This window comes from Carassius auratus, chromosome 38, assembly GCF_003368295.1.
Source record: "Carassius auratus strain Wakin chromosome 38, ASM336829v1, whole genome shotgun sequence".
Taxonomy (NCBI): Eukaryota; Metazoa; Chordata; class Actinopteri; order Cypriniformes; family Cyprinidae; genus Carassius; species Carassius auratus.
The window spans coordinates 8,661,938-8,682,958 of record NC_039280.1 but is presented as its reverse complement, the minus strand read 5'-3'; the positions used below and the strand labels follow the sequence as shown (position 1 = coordinate 8,682,958).

General features: G+C 36.0%; 2 protein-coding genes and 1 pseudogene across 2 annotated transcripts; 2 read left to right on the top strand and 1 right to left on the bottom strand.

Annotated features, from left to right (window-relative positions):
- The first annotated feature begins 1,012 nt into the window (after positions 1 to 1,012).
- LOC113056927 (alpha-internexin-like) lies at positions 1,013 to 3,996 on the top strand (annotated as a pseudogene).
- Positions 3,997 to 5,146: 1,150 nt separating this feature from the next.
- On the bottom strand, positions 5,147 to 15,555 carry LOC113056933 (polycomb group RING finger protein 6). The gene is made up of 10 exons (XM_026223884.1): positions 15,223 to 15,555; positions 13,855 to 13,954; positions 13,639 to 13,735; positions 13,295 to 13,350; positions 13,118 to 13,177; positions 12,867 to 12,987; positions 12,230 to 12,257; positions 12,007 to 12,105; positions 8,544 to 8,630; positions 5,147 to 5,926 (listed from the first exon to the last, which is right to left on the bottom strand). Exons 1-10 carry the CDS (start codon positions 15,364 to 15,366, stop codon positions 5,879 to 5,881), a joined length of 840 nt encoding a protein of 279 aa, XP_026079669.1. The 5' UTR covers positions 15,367 to 15,555; the 3' UTR covers positions 5,147 to 5,878.
- Positions 15,556 to 16,206: 651 nt separating this feature from the next.
- On the top strand, positions 16,207 to 20,443 carry LOC113056932 (DNA-directed RNA polymerases I and III subunit RPAC1). Its single transcript, XM_026223883.1, has 9 exons — positions 16,207 to 16,325; positions 16,583 to 16,654; positions 16,761 to 16,868; positions 16,995 to 17,127; positions 17,305 to 17,424; positions 19,299 to 19,451; positions 19,596 to 19,745; positions 19,835 to 19,951; positions 20,041 to 20,443. The coding sequence occupies exons 1-9, from the start codon at positions 16,254 to 16,256 to the stop codon at positions 20,157 to 20,159; spliced, it is 1,044 nt and encodes a 347-aa protein (XP_026079668.1). The 5' UTR covers positions 16,207 to 16,253; the 3' UTR covers positions 20,160 to 20,443.
- Positions 20,444 to 21,021: the final 578 nt, after the last annotated feature.

The window sequence follows — 21,021 nt, the reverse complement described above, 5'->3', positions numbered from 1 at the left end:
CACGGCCTACCTGAGCATTGCTTCTGACCATGTCCATCCCTTAATGACCACCCATGTACCCATCCCTCTGATGGCCACTTCCAGCAGAATAATGCACCATGTCACAAAGCTCGAATCATTTCAAATTGGTTTCTTGAACATGACAGTGAGTTCACTGTATGTGGTGGAAAAGGAGCTTCGTGCCCTGGATGTGCACCCAACAACTGCAAGATGCTATCCTATCAATATGGGCCAACATTTCTAAAGAATGCTTTCAGCACCTTGCTGAATCAATGCCACGTAGAAACACAGTATTGTATGGAGTTCCTAATAATCCTTTAGGTGAGTGTATGTGTATATATATATAGTATATTATATATTATATATATATATAATATATATATATACACGGTTTCCCAGACCTTTGTCTGTTTGCTGTTTTTAGAAAGCTTATAGCTAAAACCATCTAAAACCAGCAAACAATTGGCTGGTTTATGATGTTTTTTTCTAAGGACAATGACTAATTATTTATTCATTTCATTTATTGATTTCAATGAATTATTGTATGAAAAATTACTTTTGGACACTTGTCATCTGGTTATTCTGGGGAGACCAATTGGTTTGTTTGTTGTAAATATTTGTAAAGGAATTAAATTATGTGTATTGGACTAGCTTGGCTGAAGAGTTTTTGTTTTTAATACAGTCTAAAATTGCATCGGCAGATTGGCAAAGTAAAACCAATAAACCAGACAAGATCTTACATCAAGCCTAAATCGATTTAACTGTTTAAATTTCGGGTCCATTCAACACTGCGCAAAGCTGGACAGTTCCATCGACAAATAACAGTTTAAACGGCCCCAAAATATGTTCTTTGGTGTGCAAATGTCAAAACAAACATGTTAAAAAACATTACAATTAAATGAATGTTGTAATGGTCTGAAAAGGTTTATTCTCATCTGTTACCATCACCAACCAGAGGGAACATGACAGACTGTTGAAATGGGACAGTCCGCCGGGTATATAATGGCAAGCACACCCATTTTAGACTCCTTTAGTTGTGACGAAGATGAGTTACGGATCAGACAACTACATGTCCTCGTCCTACAGAAAGATTTTCGGGGAAACACCCCGTTTTACCGGTTCCACCCCTAGGATGAGCAATGTCTCCCCACGGAGCTCCATGTCTTCCAGCGGCTTCAGGTCCCACTCTCTCGCCCGCAGCGGCGCCTCTCCAGCGGGCTACTACAAGAGATCGGGCCGGTCCATCGTCCTTCTCACCGGTGCATTTCGACAGCGTGGATTTCTCTCAAACAGCAGTGTTAAACAACGAGTTTAAAATCGTCCGAACCAATGAAAAGGAACAACTGCAGGGTCTCAATGACCGTTTCGCGATGTTCATCGAGAAGGTGCGCAATCTGGAGCAGCACAATAAAGTGCTGGAGACCGAACTCGTGAGTCTGCGCCAGAGGCAGAGCGAGCCGTCCAGACTCGCTGACCTCTATAATCAAGAGATCCGGGATCTGCGAGCCCAGGTGGACGAGCTGAACAATGAAAGATCGCACATTCTCATTGAACGAGATAATATCGAGGAAGACTTGCAGAAACTTAGAGGCAAGTTTGAGGATGAGATCCGAGTGCGCGAGGAGGCAGAGCAGACGCTCAGATCCTACAAGAAAGATGTGGATGATGCCACCATGGTGCGCGTGGACCTGGAAAGAAAGGTCGAGTCCCTCTTGGATGAGGTTAATTTTCTGAGGAAAGTGCATGATGAAGAGGTGGCGGAGTTGACTAGTATGATCCAGGCAGCGCAGATATCTGTGGAAGTGGAGTTATCCAAGCCGGATCTGACCTCGGCCCTCAAAGAGATCCGTGGGCAGTATGAAACCCTCGCGTCGAAGAACCTGCAGTCTGCTGAGGAATGGTACAAATCAAAGTTCACCAGCCTCAATGAACAGGCCACCAGAACCAACGAGGCCATGAGAGCCACCAGAGAGGAGATCAACGACTACAGGCGACAACTGCAGTCCAAAACCATTGAAATCGAAACCCTGCGAGGCACAAAACGAGTCCCTTGAGCGACAGATCCGGGAGATGGAAGATGCACACAATGCCGAGGTCGCAGGTTATCAGGTAGACAGACACATACAATTATTACATATCATATTAGGAAAAATGTATCACAATTTAATAAAAATAAAAATATTAAAAAAAGAGAAAAAGTATATCTATCTATCTATCTATCTATCTATCAATAATTTATTATTCTTGAGGAATCCCCTACGTTTTTGTCGTTTTACTTATTTTATAATTATATATTTACATTTATTCTGTATTTACATAAATATATAAAGATGAAAGCATGTGCTATGACTTCATTATTTGTTTTTAATAGTCCTGCAGCATGACATGAAATGTAAAGCTATAAATATTTAATGTAATCATGCAATTCATATTAGAAGCTCATGAAAAATGTACATTTAATAATTAGAAGAACTGTGAATTATACCACGGGACAGGACTGAAACGGTTTGAAATGGCATGTCAAGTAGCTGAGTGCTCTGTCCATGGTGCTGAACTAATCGGGCATGAGAGGTGGCCGAGGTTAATTCCACTAAGAAGAGTCTGTTAAAGAGGATTTTGCAAGGGAGGTTTCTGCAAGGTCATGTTCGCTTGGTGAAAGAAATCCAAATGATAACCTCAGTTTATGTTTATAATGTTGTGTTTGAACTTCTTGATGAGTTAGATGATTTACAATATGCAATAAAGTATCCAAATCATTTTGGCTTGAGGTTTTTCAGAGGCATGATCTATGATCTTTCATCTTTTGAAAGTGAAAGAAGTGCCAGTGTAAATCAGATTAGCTTCTTTGCACTTTGTGCTGAGACAGCCAGCCAGTGCCAAGAGATAAAGATTCACGTCAGCTTTTATAAGAAAGAACTAATTTAGATGCTGAGCTCAATTAGTTAATGGTCATGTGCATGAAAAAAAAGTGCAAGCTGGTCTCAATGCATTTTATTTTTTTTATAATTATACTTTTTTTTATTTTATGACAGGGACTACAGAATATTCTGGTACTAAGGCTAATATTGATTTATATTTTTTTAAATCCCATGAACTAGGAAACAATTGGGCAGCTGGACCTTGATCTTAGAAATACTAAGAGTGAAATGGCACGTCACCTCCGGGAGTATCAGGATCTTCTGAACGTCAAGATGGCATTAGACATTGAAATCGCAGCATACAGGTAAAGCACCAGTAACTCCACATTAATTGCACATTAAAAAGAATTAATGCAATGAGTATGAAAATGAATAAGATGTGACCAGTCTTTGTTGATGTCCTCATAGAAAGCTACTGGAAGGTGAAGAAACCCATTTCAGTTCCGGGGTGACTTTCTCCAGCACACCCAGCATCACTTATGGGTACCAGAGCCGATCTGCTTTCACCTCAACCAGCAATCCCAAAAAAGAAAAAGAAGAAGAGGGACACAGCAAATCCAAGGCAGGAGACAAGCGAGAGGAAAACACGGCAGAATCCGCTGTGATTAAGAAAGCAGAAAAGATTGATAATGTTGATGTTAACTCAAACTAGAATGTTACGGTTACTAAACCTATGCTTCTCTAGATATCTTCCCAGCAGTCTTTTGGACGTTTGGCACAGTAATCACAGCTATTAGTTAAAAACTGCCACTTGTTGTGTATAGTAATTGGTAACATGTTTAAGATATTGTAATGGTGATATAATGTTTAAAAATATATCTAAAAAACTTAGGCCTCGAATATTTCCAGTGTTTCTTAATATTAGTTTCAGAGAGTATTTTAGTTCTGTCGATGATGTTTGGGATATAAATATGGTCTTCAGTATTAAGGGATGATTAAGATATAGCCAACATTAGCACTGATCCAATGTTTATGGATAAAGTCTCATAAAGAAAGCACAAAGTTTGGTGGAAAGCACATATTACGAATAAGGGACCAAACTACTGAATTAACTGTTACACATGTATGCCTTAACCACAATAAAGTCAATAATTGAAATGTTCTAGTTATGTTTTTGTTTTTATTCATGAATAGCTCTCAACATCACTAATCTTATCTGTCCAATATCATTAAATGTGTATGCTTTTAATGTTACTACACTGAACTTTATGATCTTAATTTAAAATAACCATTCTAATTCAGTACATTTGAAAGTGAAATTTATTTCTGTGCTGACAATGCCGAGTCTTCAGTGTCACATGATCCTTCAGAAATCATTCTAATCTGATATGGAGCTAAAGTAACATTTATTATTATTAATAATACAAAAAACAGCTGCAACTTTTTGTGGAATCACAGCATTTATTTGAAATGCAAAGATCCCTTGAAAAAAAGAGTTTCAGAAAAATCTTACTGGCCCCACACTCTTAAAAATGAATGTTTACGTAATCCTCTAAACTGTATTGCCCTGTTCAGTGACAAAAAGATTACCTCCTATCTAAAGGCTAATGGATTCCGTCTTTCTCCACAAAACAAATAAGAGGGAGAATTTAAAGATATGATTGATTATATCCTCCCCTCCACTCAGTCACATTACTTCTGCTTTGTATTGTTCCAAAAGACTGTCAATCACAGAAAAATATGCAAATGCCCTTTAAAGAGTCACAGTCTTGTTAGAAAAAGGTCAGTAAATTCCCTTCATAATCACCAAGCCAGCACTGGATCTACAAAATAAAAATAATGAATAAAGTAAAAGCAACATCAACTGAATTCAAACTAGCTAGGCTTAGATTTAAACAAGCGTGAAACTGCCATCCTACTCTGTCACAAACAATATCTGAACCTTAATGTGATGTAGCATGCAGACAGATGAAATCATGCAGGGTTTTTGAGGCGGTTCCCTTGGAAACCATTTTCAACAGTCCCCACAGGTTAGTGAGGAGCGCCTCTCTATCCCTCCTCTCTCTCTTTTATGCTGAGCCTCAGACTCTCCAGAGCTGTTTGTGGTCATGGCTTTTAACCATACAGGTGACTAACATTAAATATTATGAGGGGAACGATGCTTCCTAACATTTAGGCTAATCTGATATTTGTGTGTGTGTGTGTAAATAATAAGACAGTGTCTTATCAGTAGAGTGGGTCATACAATATTTCCCAAAACTAAAAAGATGACTAAATGAAAAGGGACACAATTTTTGAGTGTTTATTTGCAATGGTGTGCCTGGCCAAGTATAATTTAACATTTAGTTGTATTTAGTTATTACAATATTGCAAAAGATTTAAAAAAAAAAAATCATGAAAGATCTTTCCTCCCAAGGCCTTGTAATAACACAATATGGCTCAATAAAAAACAAACATTTCAAACTGAAAATGAACAAAGATATAAATACTTAATTGATTAAGGAGAGCAAGCCTGTAAACCAGACAAACATATTCATTGTTGTACAGAATTAAACACTTAAAAATGTAGGTACTGTCCAGGTACTTAAGTGAATTATTTCTAAAGTACTGATTTACTTTTTGTCAGCTGAACTAGAGGCACAACAAAACTAAGCAATACAATTCATGTCAAAACAAAATATTTTTATAGAAACAAGGTGTAATTACTTTGTGCTTTTCTTAGTAAACATAAAAGAGAATTTACAGAACCTTTATAGTTGTGGAAACTGTCACCAAAAATCAATCAAACAAACAATATCTTCTGGATATGGCTAATTTTCTGGATGTAGCTCTAATGTATCTTAATGCATTTGCTGAAAGAATGTTGACATATTCTTAATCTGTTTGAGCAGAAGATAACAAGGAAGACAAATGATCACTGCATAGGATAACTGTTATAATAAAATTTAGTTTAGCCCTTGAAATAAAACCACTACACAGTGTAGTTTTCACAGTAGCTGGTCTTTCTGTCTCTTCCCTCTTTACTGAGCAGGTAGAACGAGTCCGAAATGCAGAACCAGCATGCCATCCTAAAATGGGAAAATAAGAAATGTGGGTATTGAGGAATGCACATTCACACAACTGTTTAAAAGTTTTGGGTGAGCAAATCTTTTCAAATAAATTAATACTCGTATTCAGTAAGAACAAGCTAAATGGATCCAAAGTAATAGCAAGAATTTTACATTGTCAGTGATGATTTCTATTTCAAACAAATGTTATTTTTAAGGAACTTATTCTAAGGATTCTGAGAGTAGTGTATCAGTTTTCACAAAACCATTAAGCAGCACAACTGGTAATAATAAGAAATGTTTCTTAAGCAGCAAATGAGCCTATAAAATTGCATTTTGATGTCAGATTAACCCAAATGAATTATCAAAGAAGTCATTTAAAAATGATTTGTCAATTTTTAATTTAGTAAATTTTCTGTCTTATATATATATATATATATATACAGTATTGTTCAAAATAATAGCAGTACAATGTGACTAACCAGAATAATCAAGGTTTTTAGTATATTTTTTTTTTTGCTACGTGGCAAACAAGTTACCAGTAGGTTCAGTAGATTGTCAGAAAAAAAACAAGACCCAGCATTCATGATATGCACGCTCTTAAGGCTGTGCAATTGGGCAATTAGTTGAAAGGGGTGTGTTAAAAAAAATAGCAGTGTCTACCTTTGACTGTACAAACTCAAAACTATTTTGTACAACCTTTTTTTTTTCTGGGATTTAGCAATCCTGTGAATCACTAAACTAATATTTAGTTGTATGAGCACAGTTTTTTAAAACTGCTTGACATCTGTGTGGCATGGAGTCAACCAACTTGTGTCACCTCTCAGCTGTTATTCCACTCCATGATTCTTTAACAACATTCTACAATTCATTCACATTTCTTGGTTTTGCTTCAGAAACAGCATTTTTGATATCACCCCACAAGTTCTCAATTGGATTAAGGTCTGGAGATTGGGCTGGCCACTCCATAACATTAATTTTGTTGGTTTGGAACCAAGACTTTGCCCGTTTACTAGTGTGTTTTGGGTCATTGTCTTGTTGAAACAACCATTTCAAGGGCATGTCCTCTTCAGCATAGGGCAACATGACCTCTTCAAGTATTTTAACATATGCAAACTGATCCATGATCCCTGGTATGCGATAAATAGGCCCAACACCATAGTAGGAGAAACATGCCCATATCATGATGCTTGCACCTCCATGCTTCACTGTCTTCACTGTGTACTGTGGCTTGAATTCAGAGTTTGGGGGTCGTCTCACAAACTGCCTGTGGCCCTTGGACCCAAAAAGAACAATTTTACTCTCATCAGTCCACAAAATGTTCATCCATTTCTCTTTAGGCCAGTTGATGTGTTCTTTGGCAAATTGTAACCTCTTCTGCACATGCCTTTTTTTTAACAGAGGGACTTTGCAGGGGATTCTTGAAAATAGATTAGCTTCACACAGACGTCTTCTAACTGTCACAGTACTTACAGGTAACTCCAGACTGTCTTTGATCATCCTGGAGGTGATCATTGGCTGAGCCTTTGCCATTCTGGTTATTCTTCTATCCATTTTGATGGTTGTCTTCCGTTTTCTTTCACGTCTCTCTGGTTTTGCTCTCCATTTTAAGGCATTGGAGATCATTTTAGCTGAACAGCCTATCATTTTTTGCACCTCTTTATAGGTTTTCCCCTCTCTAATCAACTTTTTAGTCAAAGTACGCTGTTCTTCTGAACAATGTCTTGAACGACCCATTTTCCTCAGCTTTCAAATGCATGTTCAACAAGTGTTGGCTTCATCCTTAAATAGGGGCCACCTGATTCACACCTGTTTCTTCACAAAATTGATGACCTCAGTGATTGAATGCCACACTGCTATTTTTTTGAACACATCCCTTTCAACTAATTCAACTAATTGCCCAATTGCACAGCCTTAAGAGCGTGCATATCATGAATGCTGGGTCTCATTTGTTTTCTGAGAATCTACTGAACCTACTGGTAACTTGTTTGCCACGTAGCAATAAAAAAATATACGAAAAACCTTGATTATTCTGGTTAGTCACATTGTACTGCTATTATTTTGAACAATACTGTATATATATATATATATATATATATATATATATATATATATATATATATATATATATATATATATATATATATATATATATATATATATATGATATGCTATTTTGAGAGACAGCAGCACTTGAAGCTGTAGTTAAGGCTCAAATGTAATGGTGTGTGAAGACAGGAACTGTGTAAGGCACCTGTTTTTCACACTTATTAACAGCTTGCACGAGGCTCGTTCTCAATGAACTCTCTTTCAGCTAGTTCCAAACCTGCATACGTTTTTTTTTTTTTCTTCTGTTGAACATAGAAGATATTTTATGCTGCTGGTTGACTTTCAAAGTAGGGTAAAAAAAAAAGAAATTGTAAGGAAGTTAATTGGGAGCAGAAACTGTTTGGTTCCCAAAATCCTTAAAATCTCTTCTTTTGTATTCAACACAAGATATAAACTCATACAGGTTCGGAAAAACATGACAATGAGTAAATAATGACAGAATTAAACATTTTGGATGAACCATCCCTTTAAACATTTATTTATGCCTACAGCTCAAAAATATGAAAGGTATATTATATCAGACACCCACCTGCAGTGCATTTTTCCCCATGGTTTTACAAACTTCTCTCAAAGACTGGTATTGCTCAAGAAGATGCTCTCCACACACAACATCAACCTGACAAATAAAGCAGAATGTAAATGTTCATGTAAGTGATGCAAGTCTGTTTTTTTCATCTGTCGTATCATCTATGCCAATGCTTTAGCCTAATCACTTTAGAAAAGTAATAGCACACCTCCACTCACAACACTGCATGTTTTGAAGTATCATTCCTGACCATAACACGATGCAAAAGTTGAACACTTAGAAACAACCTTCACAAAAATATAACAAGTAATATGAGCAATGGAAATAGGGATTCTTGCATTAGCAATACAAGAATTACTTATAAAAGATGTTGGATTCCAGAGGGTTCAAACTTTTTGGAAGAGTGTTTTTTCTCAGTGACCCAAAAATGCCAGGTGGAAATTAATTTCAAGCCTCTATATGAATATAAAATACAGCCTCAGTGTATTCCCAAAATAATAAGACAATTTCTAGTATGTGGAGCAGGGCACAGCAGGCTGTCCTGGAGCGAAGCACACAAACCCTGGTGTCTCCTCTTTCACCTCTATCCCAGCAGATGTCCCTGGCACTACGAGGTGTTCCTCACCAGGCCAGATAAGTCTTAGCTAATCAACACTGAGTGCAGGGACGGCAGGAAAAAACCTGTAAGCCAGTAATCCAGATATGACTGTTAGCCTTACAACATGCAAGCAGCCTTCTGCTGCATGTGACCACAGATCTGCAATTAATGTTAATTACTAGTGCTGTCAAACAATTAATTGCAATTCATTGCATCCAAAAGAAAAAAAAATATTCACATAATATATGTGTACTGTGTATATTTATTATGTATATATTAATAAAAACACGTGTTTTTGTTTTGAGAAAAATATGTTATGATTATATAATGTACATATTTATATATAATATGTAAATATTTTCAAGATATATACTGTATGTGTGTGCTTTTACATTTACAAGATAAATATACAAAGTGCACATATATTGTGTGAACAATTATTTTGGATGCAATTAATCGCAATTAATAATTTGACAGCACTACTAATTACAAAAACAAAAAGGTAAAAGTATATTAATTCTGAAAAAACTTTGAACTGTTATGGCAACAAAATTGTAAAATTAATTTTTTTGTCTCACAGTAATCAAATTAGGTGGGACAAATGTAAATTCATTTGTGGTAAATAACATTATGCTTAACCTGAATTGAACCCAGAATATATCTTTAAAATGCCCCAACTGACATGTATACATACCATGAACAATCAACAATGAAAATAATATCAATACATAAGCATATTTTTGTGAAACTGTTGTATGTAGCTTAAAGTTTAATGTTACACTTTATTTTAAGGTACTAGGTAATATTAATTACCAACATATACTTACTATATAGTTAGGATTAGGGCTAGAGTTTGGTTTAGATACTTGTAATTATGCATTCTTACCTCTCATTACTATAGTGGGTACATGTAACATACAGTATGCAACAAGGAAAAAACATCTTTGTCAGTCTGCAGAAATATATATATATATATATATATTAGGGGTGTAACGGTTCACAAAATTCACGGTTCGGTTCGATACGATACACTGATGTCACGGTTCGGTTCGGTTCGGTTCGATACGTTTTAGATACAGCAAAATGTAAAAACATCTCAACTTTTCAGAATGCCGCAAGCGCACCGCGGGTCATGTGACAAGAACCAACCAATCAGCTTCATCCTTTCCCGTAACAACGTTGAGAGCTCAGCCAAGATGAAGGAACAGCTGATCATAGTTGTATATGGATTGCAATTTTGAAATAAATTCAGTAGCAGAGCTACTGCAAGCGATTTTTAGAGCTGCAAATCCATTTATCCTTCGCTGAAATTTCCGCGTCTCATGGAGAGAGCACGTCATTGTTGCTTAGCATAGACAGACGCCTCAGGAGAAAGACGCGCTTAGCGTTTTCCATGCGTTTTTAGGCACGATATGTGAACGGCCCCTAAGGCGCTCGCTCACTCAGCACGCGCTGAAGGCTCGTTGCAAAATGTCTAATGCATTTAACAGACCAGAAATATAAGATCCTAAAATAACCAACAGGTCTGGTGTTTGGGTTGGATTCCCTGTAAGCTATAGTGTCTAAATGCTGCAGGGATAGTTTGCTGCGTGCATGTTTCTCCTTTTTTTCGTCTTTTCCCAGATAGTACTGACGCATATATCCCAGATATTCCCGCTGTTTTTTTTTTTTTTGTTTTTTTTTTTGTAATCCCGCTGGTGTACCCTGTCATGTTGCAGATGCGACATACCGTTGTTTTTTTATCCACCACTCTCTTGCCATCACCATTATAGCTTAAAGGGAATCCAAAGTGCACCCAAACACCAGACCTGTTGGTTATTGGAGGATCTTCTCATTTCTAGTCTGTTAAACGCATTGGCTATTTTGCAACGAGCCTTCAGCGTGTACTGAGTGAGCGAGCGCCTGCTGAGTAGCCTAACATAAACATATAAGATGGTGTTTTTTTCTTCTTCGGGAGTGTCAGGGGCGTTGCCTGTTACGTTGTTTGGGTTATTGGGCTACCTTGTTGAACGCATATCATTATATTTCTTTCTCTCTCTTTTTTTTTTTTTTTCAAATATAATTAATTACTCCAACGAACCGTTCGGTATACATAATGCGTACCGCGTACCGAACCGAAAGCGTCGTACCGAACGGTTCAATACGAATACGCGTATCGTTACACCCCTAATATATATATATATATATATATATATATATATATATATATATATATATATATATATATATATATATATATAAAAAACAGCACTAGATTTTCTTTTCAAACATAATCACTGTTATTCACAACCACAGACAGTCATTTCTATGCTCTACTGAGCTGTGCTTCTTTTCAAAGACTCAAATCCTTATCCAGAACTGGGATTAGAGGAAAACTAATTAAACAGCAATGTGGCAGGACTGTGAAGTGTGACAGAGTCACTGAAGTGTTGAGAGGGAAAGGGAACTTCCTAATAACATCATTTCTTTAATCACACTTTTACATGATGACTTCCTTGTGGAAACCCTAAAGACGAGTGATTTTTGCTGAATTTAGTCCGCTACATAGGAAAAAATAACAATTTTGCATCAAATGACTCAGCATGTCTTTGTTCTGTGTGAAGGATGGTGTCTGGTTCATTTCCCCTGTCCTGTCAGTATAAATTATTGAGCGACTGACACAGCTGGGGGGTGCTCACCCCACATATCTTTCAGACATCTGACATTGCTGACCGTCTGAGGCAGGATTTATGCGTCTGGTTTAATGAAAACAAGCCGTTTAAGACCAAGACCTTACCCTTATACGTAATATACCTAATGTGGTTAATGAGTCACAATACACAAAAACTGTGGGTGAGAAAGTTAAAGGGGATAAAATCTATATTTCACCTTGCAGTTTTGACTCAGTTCCATCTTCCTCCTGATAAACAACTCCACATGACGGACAGTGGCTTCCCCTGACACACGCACATACTTCCTCTCGAGGGGCTAGAGGGTGAAAATATCATCAGGATATTAAAAATGAAAATAACAGACAGGCCTACAGAACAATTTCAGCTCAATTCTACATAATGATTCAAGTGTATACATTAAGTACAAATATGAACATTACCTTATATTTCTCAATACCCTTTTCAGCTCTGTAAATCAAAGAAATGTAAACATAAAGATTACTGTAGGTGAAACATTAACAGATGACATATTTTGAGTTTCTGCAACAATAAATCGGATAATTTATAAATAATAGGCGGGCATTTATAATTGTGCAATTTCAACCAAAAAAAAAAAAAAAGCACATGGCATATGATTCTCAACCAGGGGGAACATCACAAAAAATTATTCTTGATTTTACTAAAGACAATACAGAATATCATGAAAACAAAAAATTTATCGCTTTGAATTTGTCCAATACACAACAATCAGTAATATTGATAAAAAAATTAAACAGTTAATACTTACAGCAGAAATATCAAATATCTTAGCCAATAAGAAGGGGCTTTAAATAGTGCATAGACAATGGGAGGCCTTTCAATCAAAAAGACTGAAAATCATGGCTTTAAGGAGTCTTTTGATTTTGACTGTTTAGCTCCATCTAGTGATGATAGACAACATAACTCATCTAGCATTCAGAAAGATTAAATTCAACATAAAATCAAAATCTGCCCTTTTTACTTCCTAAAGCATGTTCCAAGTCTAGAAACTGAATGACATCACTGATATAAGTATAATCACAAATCAACATTACTGACCCCACGAACTCCAACATCAGAGACACATCTAGCTCTGAGGGAATGGTAAAAACAGACTGCGGCAGCATGTCTTTCTTCTGTCTATGATGCAGCTTCCCTGGGTACGTAGCTGGAGATGCCACTGAGGGGGAACGAGAGAGAAAAGATTACATCATAAGTACATTAAAATAATATTACGAAGCCTCTCCTATGTACTAAAATGCACTTGTATTCAAAGAACAAACTCCAGAAGAGTGATTGCATGAACAAACCTGGCTTAGGAACGTCAAGCCCTCTCTGTTTATAAAATGCATATATTCGTGACCTTTCATCTGATGAAAAAAACAAACAAACATATTTTCTATGAATAGCTTCTCACATACATTTAAAAATTCAGAATGGGACAACGAAAGTGTAACAAGAAAGAGTTCAACATAAACTTCACTAACCTTCTTCCAAATACGGAACCATCTTGAAAACAATGTCTTGCAATTGCCTGTCAGGTCTAAAAGAGAAAAAGGGATGAAATTTGACTCCCATACTAAAACATGACCAGTGATTAAACACCAAAGCATATAAGAATCCCTAAAGACCCTGAGACATATGTGAGGCTGTTATTGCTAGGCAGCAGTAATTAGACACAAGGGATGGTCTAGAACATAACAGCTAGTCTAAATCTCTAGTGGCAGACCAAAACCGGTAAACAACACAACACCTTATACACAAAGTTTGCCAAAGCTGAAATTGGCAAGAACAATATTAATAAAAAAGACATCAATAGAAGTAAAGTTACCTGATACTGTACAGTGGCTGTGTCTGGTGCACAACAATGGAGCAGTTAGGACACCTGTTGCTATAGAAAAAGTGCTTGACAATGCAGCTCTTACAAACTGTGAAGGAGGAAATAAGCAGGCATGATGCCAAACACAGTACAGATCACAGATTACATGGGATAATGACAAAAATGTATTAATTTATGCCACTACATCGGTGGGAAATGTGCACTTACAAGTGTGAAGACACTCTGTGATGGTGGTGGCATCAATGAAAAATCCATTGCAGAGGGCACAGCGAATATAGGGATAAAATTCCCTAAGAGGCAAGGAGCGCTTTGAAGAGAATAAACAGTAATCAAACATTAAAGTCAAATAAATTAAATAAAATTATATATATATATATATATATATATATATATATATATATATATATATATATATATATATATAATAGACTATAGGTCAAAAGTCTGGAATCAGAACAATTTTTAATGTTTCTTTTTTACGGGAGTTTCTTATGCTCATCAAGGCTGCATTTATTTGATCAAAAATAAAGGAAAAATTTAATGTTGTGAAATATCATTACAATGTAAAATAATGTTTTATATTTTTAATATACATAAAAATCTATTTTATTTCTGTGATGCAAAGCTGAGTTTTTAGCATCATTACTCCAGTCTTCAGTGTCACTAGATCCTTCAGGAATCATTCTAATACACTGCTTAATATTTTTATGGAACCTGTGATACTTTTTTCAGGGTTCATTGATGAACAAAGAGTTAAGAAGAAGAGCATTTATTTAAAACAAATATTTTCTAACAATATACACTTCAAAAGGTTGAAAGAAAATAAAATGTTTATTCAGCAAAGAAAGATGTGTTAAATTGATAAGAAGAAGTGATAGCAAAGGTTTATATTGTTAGAAAATATTTATATTTTGAATAAATGCTGTTCTTGTTAACTTCTTTATTTCTTTAGAGAAAAAAAGTAGCACAGTTTCCTAAAAATATTTGGCAGCACAACTGTTGATAAAATGATATTTAAAAGGATATTGAAACAGAATCCATAATTTTATATTGTAATAACATTTAGCAAGATTACTAGTTTTTTTCTGTATTTTGATCAAATAAATGCAGCCTTGATGAGCTTAAGAGACTTCTTTAAGAAAAAAAAACTGCTCCCCAACTTTTGATTGGTAGTGTGTGTGTGTGTGTGTGTGTGTATATATATATATATATATATATATATATATATATACACACACACACACATGCATATATATGTGTGTGTGTGTATGTATGTGTGTAAAGACTTATGTTTTTAAACAAGTGTATACAATACAATCATATATATTCATATAATTATTCATATTACCTCATATACCTCATTTAAACACTCATATACAAATTACAAATGAGTATGTTTAGCATAAGTACAAGTAGTATTTAACGTAATAGGTTAAGTATATTTTATCTACATATAAAACATACACAAACATGTTTATAAGTCGATTAATTATATGCGATATAACAACTTATAGCCTAGAAGTTCAAGTACTTTAGTAATAAAAACTGTATTAATTTGTTGATTTAGTGCTGTACCTCGTCGTCAGGGTGTGTTTCGTGAGTTCTCTGGCTGTGGTCGGAGTCCCGGCGCTCATCCTGTCCGCTGAGTGAAGCGTCTGTCCGGGAGGAGGACCCCCGCGTGGATCCCTCCTCCACAACTCCGTCCACAGTTCCGTCCATAGTGCACTCAAAGAGCGAAGCCCTCAAAACAACTGCAGGAGAACAACTACAGGTGTCTGTCTGATCTCTCTGCAGTGGTTGGATGATTTCATTCAAGATCAATCGCGAATAGTAAATTTCACACTTTAGTAACACTTCAATCTACTTCTGCACCTTCACGGTGAGCGCGCAATACTCCGGTGACGCAGTTCAATGAGGCTAGAATAAAAGTCCCCACGGGAACGAATAAATAGGTTAAAATATATAACATAACAATTTATAAATAAAGATGCAAGTGATTACTGCAAAAACTATTACAAAATATATGTATATTAGTAGTTCGTAGAGTAATTGACTCATCCAGGCCACAGAATTAGATATTTTTGCTACTTTTTTATATAGACAATTAAGTAATAATAATAATAATAATAAAAATAATAATAATAATTGACAAGCTTTAACTGAACATGCCATTTTTTTCTTGAACTGCATCAACACCAACAAAAATAATATAACATATAATATAACATATCATATTTCTTCCTCGTAGTTAAAATAGAACATGTTGGGGAGGAAAACATTTTTTTAATTTTTTTTTTTCTTTTTCTGGTGAAAATACACCCCACAAAGTCGACATATTCGCAAACCTTTGTGAACAGTTCAGGATTGTGAACAGTTTATAATAGTTTTATGACTAAGAAATATTAAATGGCTTAAAGACAAAGAACGACAAAGCGCCTTCATTGAAACTTAAATGATATTATATCTAGGTTAATAAGTCTTTGTCTTTCTTATATTTATTATGTGTATTTCTAAAGCATTATTAATACGACAATGGTGAAGTTCCTTTTCGAGTGGAGTTTTCTCCCCTCTCCCGGCGCGAGAGAGGCACGACAGCAAAGATCAAGATGGCGGCGCCTATGAACAACGTGGATGAAATTCGTGATAGAGTGATATTGGGTGAATATGGCGTAAAAAATGTAAGTTATGACCTTTGTGGCATATTTAATTAATGTTCAGTGTATGTTTATGTCTATACAGAGTGTTTCATTACCAGTATAAGTGCCATTTATTTAATAATGTGACGTTGCACATGTCGCCCAGGTTTCTTGGTAACTTTACACAAGCTTCAGCGATTGTTGTTTATGAGCTTTATATGAGAACATAGTTATTGTTTGTTAAAATGTATTCCCGTAAAGTGCATATGTAAGTATTATGTAACTTACTGTATTTACAGGTCCATACTACAGATTATCCCGGAAATTACCCTGGTTACGATGACACATGGGATTTGGAAAAATTCAAAAAGGTGTGTGAAATGCACAAGCTGTCTTTTATTAAAATGAATGTAGTCGCTGCTAAATTGGGCTTTTTTATGTGATTGACCAACAAATTGTGTTACTTAATTCTTGTAGAATTTCCGGATTGATATAGTTCATTCGGATGAGAACATGTTGGAGTTTGATATGATTGGTATAGATGCTTCCATTGCCAATGCTTTTCGCCGTATACTACTGGCTGAGGTATGTTTAGTGATGTTTGGTGTCTGCTTGTGTACCTGTTACATTACATTCATAATGAGCTGCTTTTGAAACGGGATCTGATAGTCATCTTCTGTTTTTTCTTCCCCATCTTATTTGAAAATTAAGGTCCCAACAATGGCCATCGAAAAAGTCTTCATTTACAATAACACATCGATCATTCAGGATGAGATTCTAGCTCATAGACTTGGTCTTGTGCCCATAAAAGCAGATCCTCGTCTTTTTGAGTACAGGAATCCGGGTATGTACATTAAGGACTCACAAAATTCTTGTTTTACTTTAAAATGTCAGACAAATGTATTTGTCTTGAGAAAAGTGGTTTATGTAATGGTCCCACAAATGCCAGCACTGACTGAAGCTGTTTATTTTTCTTTTTTTACATACTAATGTAAATGATAATGTGGGTTGTGTTTGTCAGAGGATGAGGAAGGCACAGAAATTGACACAATTCAACTTCAGCTGAAGGTAAAATGCTCCAGGAATCCTAGAGCCCCTAAAGACTCTTCAGATCCCAAGGAGTTATATCTCAATCACATGGGTGAGTAAAGCAGGGCTAACTTACTGTAATTAAGCTTTTTTTAGATGTCAAAATTAGACATTTTTTTAACCCTTTAGGTTTCTAGTATAATCATAATTTTTCTTTTTTATTCAATTATCCATACTTTCTCTGGTCCGTTAAAGCTTCAATAAAGTATTGTGATGTCAAATGCAATTTTAAAAAGTTCCAGGTTTGCTTTGTGTTTTTGAATGGCTGCAAAATTTGGCCAAAAATCTTACGTATGGCTAGCAAATAATTAAAAGAGTAATTATTAATAAATAATGAATAATTAATTTATAATACTAGGGCTGCCCTCGACTAAGGATTTTCCTGGTTGACTAGTACAAGGCTATGCAGGCAATTAAAGGCTCATTATAATGATTTAAGTGGTTTATTAATAAATGTGTGATTAGTCGGTTAAAATGAACGACTAATCACACATTTATTAATAAACCATTTAAATAATTATAATGAGCCTTTCATTGCCTGCATAGCCTTGTAAGCGCTCAAGCACATGCATGCAAGCTTGCCACAGCCCACCGGCAGAAGTAATGATTATGAATGTGTCAGGGAAAATCAGTAAGGAAACTGCATTGACATTTTAATAATTCACTGATAAACTAGTGCTTGCTTTTGTTTTCGGTTTGAGATAAAGTCGGCGGCACTAATTCATAATCTCCGCAGTAGAGGATGCAACTGTATGCATGTTTCATACAGATGACATAATCTGAGAATATTTGTTTTCCATTTCACTCTCTATAGATCTATTTTTTATATCTGTAAGGCCAAAGATATACACAGAGTTTCATGCTCAAGTTCATAGAGACCGAGTCGGCAGAAAGTGCATCCTGTTTGCTTTCATTATTTTACAAAAGCGTGTTTTGTTGTTATTGTTATGGCACACAAATGAACGTGGAATCTTTACAGATTTAAAGATCTATTACTGTTATCTGAAGAGCAAAAATGAGGGAGTATTTTAAGAGCAAGTGAGCTACTGTTCAGCTTCCATTCTCCACACAGACACTGAATAACACACATTTCTCTAGGTTACCATTAGATTGAGTGGCCATGTAAAGTTGCCAATACTTACATATTTCAGATGATAAACAACATTTGAGGTGGATGAATGATATCTGTCCATCATGAACTGTGTGACTATGGATTTTATTTTATTTCATTATTTTATTTACTTTTTTTGTTCTGCAACTAATAAAATGTTGGTCGACCTCTTTGAGCCTCTTCTGGTCGACTAACAATTAGTCCAGTATTAGGGGGCAGCCCTAGATAATGCTGCTTATAACGACTTAAAATGACAATGTATGTCTTCATTTCTTAATTTTTCGATATTTACCACCGCAGAGGCCCTTAAAGCTTCTTATTTGTTGACAAAAATCTGTTTATAACCACTTCTCATTACAGGTTTGGGAAATTGGTTGCCGTATTGTGTTCTCAAATGTTAGAAGTGACCCAAACTCCGAACTAAAATGCTGAATCATGAGCTGCTTGTGTGTAAATAAATGCGGCACTGCACTTCTCTCTAAAACTTCTGTCTTAATAAATCACAGATTTTGCATTTTGATAATCACATTAAACAATATCAGAGCTTAATCTGTTTTGTTTAAATGATTTGTGCAGACCTAAATGCAATACAGAAGATGTTAATGTTTCAGTCACCATTCACTTTCCTTGTGTGGAAAAAAGATGCCCTGAAATTAAAAGGTGAGGTGGCTTAGACCACCTACATCTAATTTTGTGTTCCAAAATATAGAAGTACAAGTTTGCAACATGCATATTATTTGCTAACTATGACAAAACATTCTGTGTATCACTGTCCTGTTTACGGTATGTCACTGAAGTCTTTTGTTTGGTTTCAGTCTACTCCGGTGACATTAAATGGCTCCCAATTGGAAACCAAGCCGATGTGTTTGCAGATGCCAAGATTGGTCCTGTGCATGGGGACATTCTTCTGGCACAACTTCGACCAGGCCATGAACTTGATATAGTCATGCACTGTGTCAAAGGAATAGGTAAGTAATATAAAGGGCTCCTGATCAAATAGATCCTTGATTTGATCCAGTGAGCCATAAGTATTATAGTTAGTTATTATAACTCTAATGTCCAGTCATTTATATACTCTGTTATTAACTAGAAAGCTTTTTTGCCCCTCACAGGCAAGGATCATGCCAAGTTTTCTCCTGTGGCTACTGCAAGCTACAGACTTCTTCCTGAAATCACATTATTACAGACCATTGAGGGAGAACAAGCAGAGAGGTTAAAGCGCTGCTTCTCACCAGGAGTTATTGAGATACAGAATGTGAACGGTAGGACTGTTTCGCTGTATACATATCATATAGTCTTGATATTTGGTACTTTTGTTATTGTATTATAATCTAATAATGATGAATTTCAGGAAGGAAGGTGGCTAAAGTTGTCAACAGTCGTTTAGACACATGCAGCAGAGAAGTTCTTCGCCATGATGACTTGAAGAACTTGGTGAAACTGGGGAGAGTGCGGGATCATTTCATATGTACGTTTACAACTAAAAGCATTGAGTTAGTTTTGTTTGATGATTTACCAAATGCATTGTCAAATCTCCCTTCTGTGTTATTTTTTTAGTCTCAGTTGAGTCCACGGGGATCCTCCCTGCTGATGTCCTGGTTACTGAGGCCATTAATGTCCTCATCTCTAAGTGCCAGAAGTTCCTTACAGAGCTTGATGCGGCAGAAATGGACTAGATGGAAGAAATAAGGCCAGTCACACTCATCCTATAGATCTGAATGAAGTCATGGGACTGGTTACTGACACTGTACATAGCGTTCATATCTTAAGCGCAAAAAAAAAAAAAAGTGAATTCATGCAAATTCCAATGAGCAATTTAAGGCCATTAGAGAATTCTGGAAATTTCTTGACATTCAAGTGTTTTTGTTTCTTTTTAGTCAAATTAATCTGTTTTGTTTCAAATGTCCCGCTATAACAAAACATAAAGATGTATATTAAACTTATGCTGTTGACAAAATTACTAATTGTCTATGAATTTTTTTCATCTTTGTTGTGAAGTGAAGTTACGTGACATTCAGCCAAGTATGGTGACCCATACTCAGAATTTACTGCATTTAACCCATCCGAAGTGCACACACACAGAGCAGTGAACACACACACACGCACTGTGAACGCACACCCGGAGCAGTGGGCAGCCATTTATGCTGCGGCGCCCGGGGAGCAGTTGGGGGTTCGATGCCTTGCTCAAGGGCACCTAAGTCGGGGTATTGAGGGTGGAGAGAGCACTGTACATGCACTCCCCCACCTACAATTCCTGCCGGCCCGAGACTCGAACTCACAACCCTTCGATTGTGAGTCCGATTCTCGAACCACTAGGCCACAACTTCCGTGCACACATTTGATGTGAACATTTGATCAAAGCACCATGCCAGAGTCTTTATATTTTTAAGCCCTATATAATGTTTTTGGTCAATTTGACACATTAAAATTTTTATAATTGTCAGGATACTGGTTACCTTTGATTATTTCCTAAAATTGAGACTTCTTCATATTTGTGGTAATGAATATGTCAAAACACTGATGTACTGTCGAATGTGC

What these genes read in the sequence shown, in the direction of transcription:
- LOC113056933 (XM_026223884.1), bottom strand. Translation starts at nt 15,366, where the DNA reads ATGGACGGAACTGTGGACGGAGTTGTGGAGGAGGGATCCACGCGGGGG. An exon ending in CTGATGTTGGAGTTCGTGGG is followed by an intron (nt 12,258 to 12,866) that starts GTCAGTAATGTT and finishes TTTGATTTACAG; the next exon opens with AGCTGAAAAGGGTATTGAGA. An exon ending in AGGGTATTGAGAAATATAAG is followed by an intron (nt 12,106 to 12,229) that starts GTAATGTTCATA and finishes TTCACCCTCTAG; the next exon opens with CCCCTCGAGAGGAAGTATGT.
- LOC113056932 (XM_026223883.1), top strand. Translation starts at nt 16,254, where the DNA reads ATGGCGGCGCCTATGAACAACGTGGATGAAATTCGTGATAGAGTGATA. An exon ending in GTTATATCTCAATCACATGG is followed by an intron (nt 17,425 to 19,298) that starts GTGAGTAAAGCA and finishes GTTTGGTTTCAG; the next exon opens with TCTACTCCGGTGACATTAAA. An exon ending in TGAGATACAGAATGTGAACG is followed by an intron (nt 19,746 to 19,834) that starts GTAGGACTGTTT and finishes GATGAATTTCAG; the next exon opens with GAAGGAAGGTGGCTAAAGTT.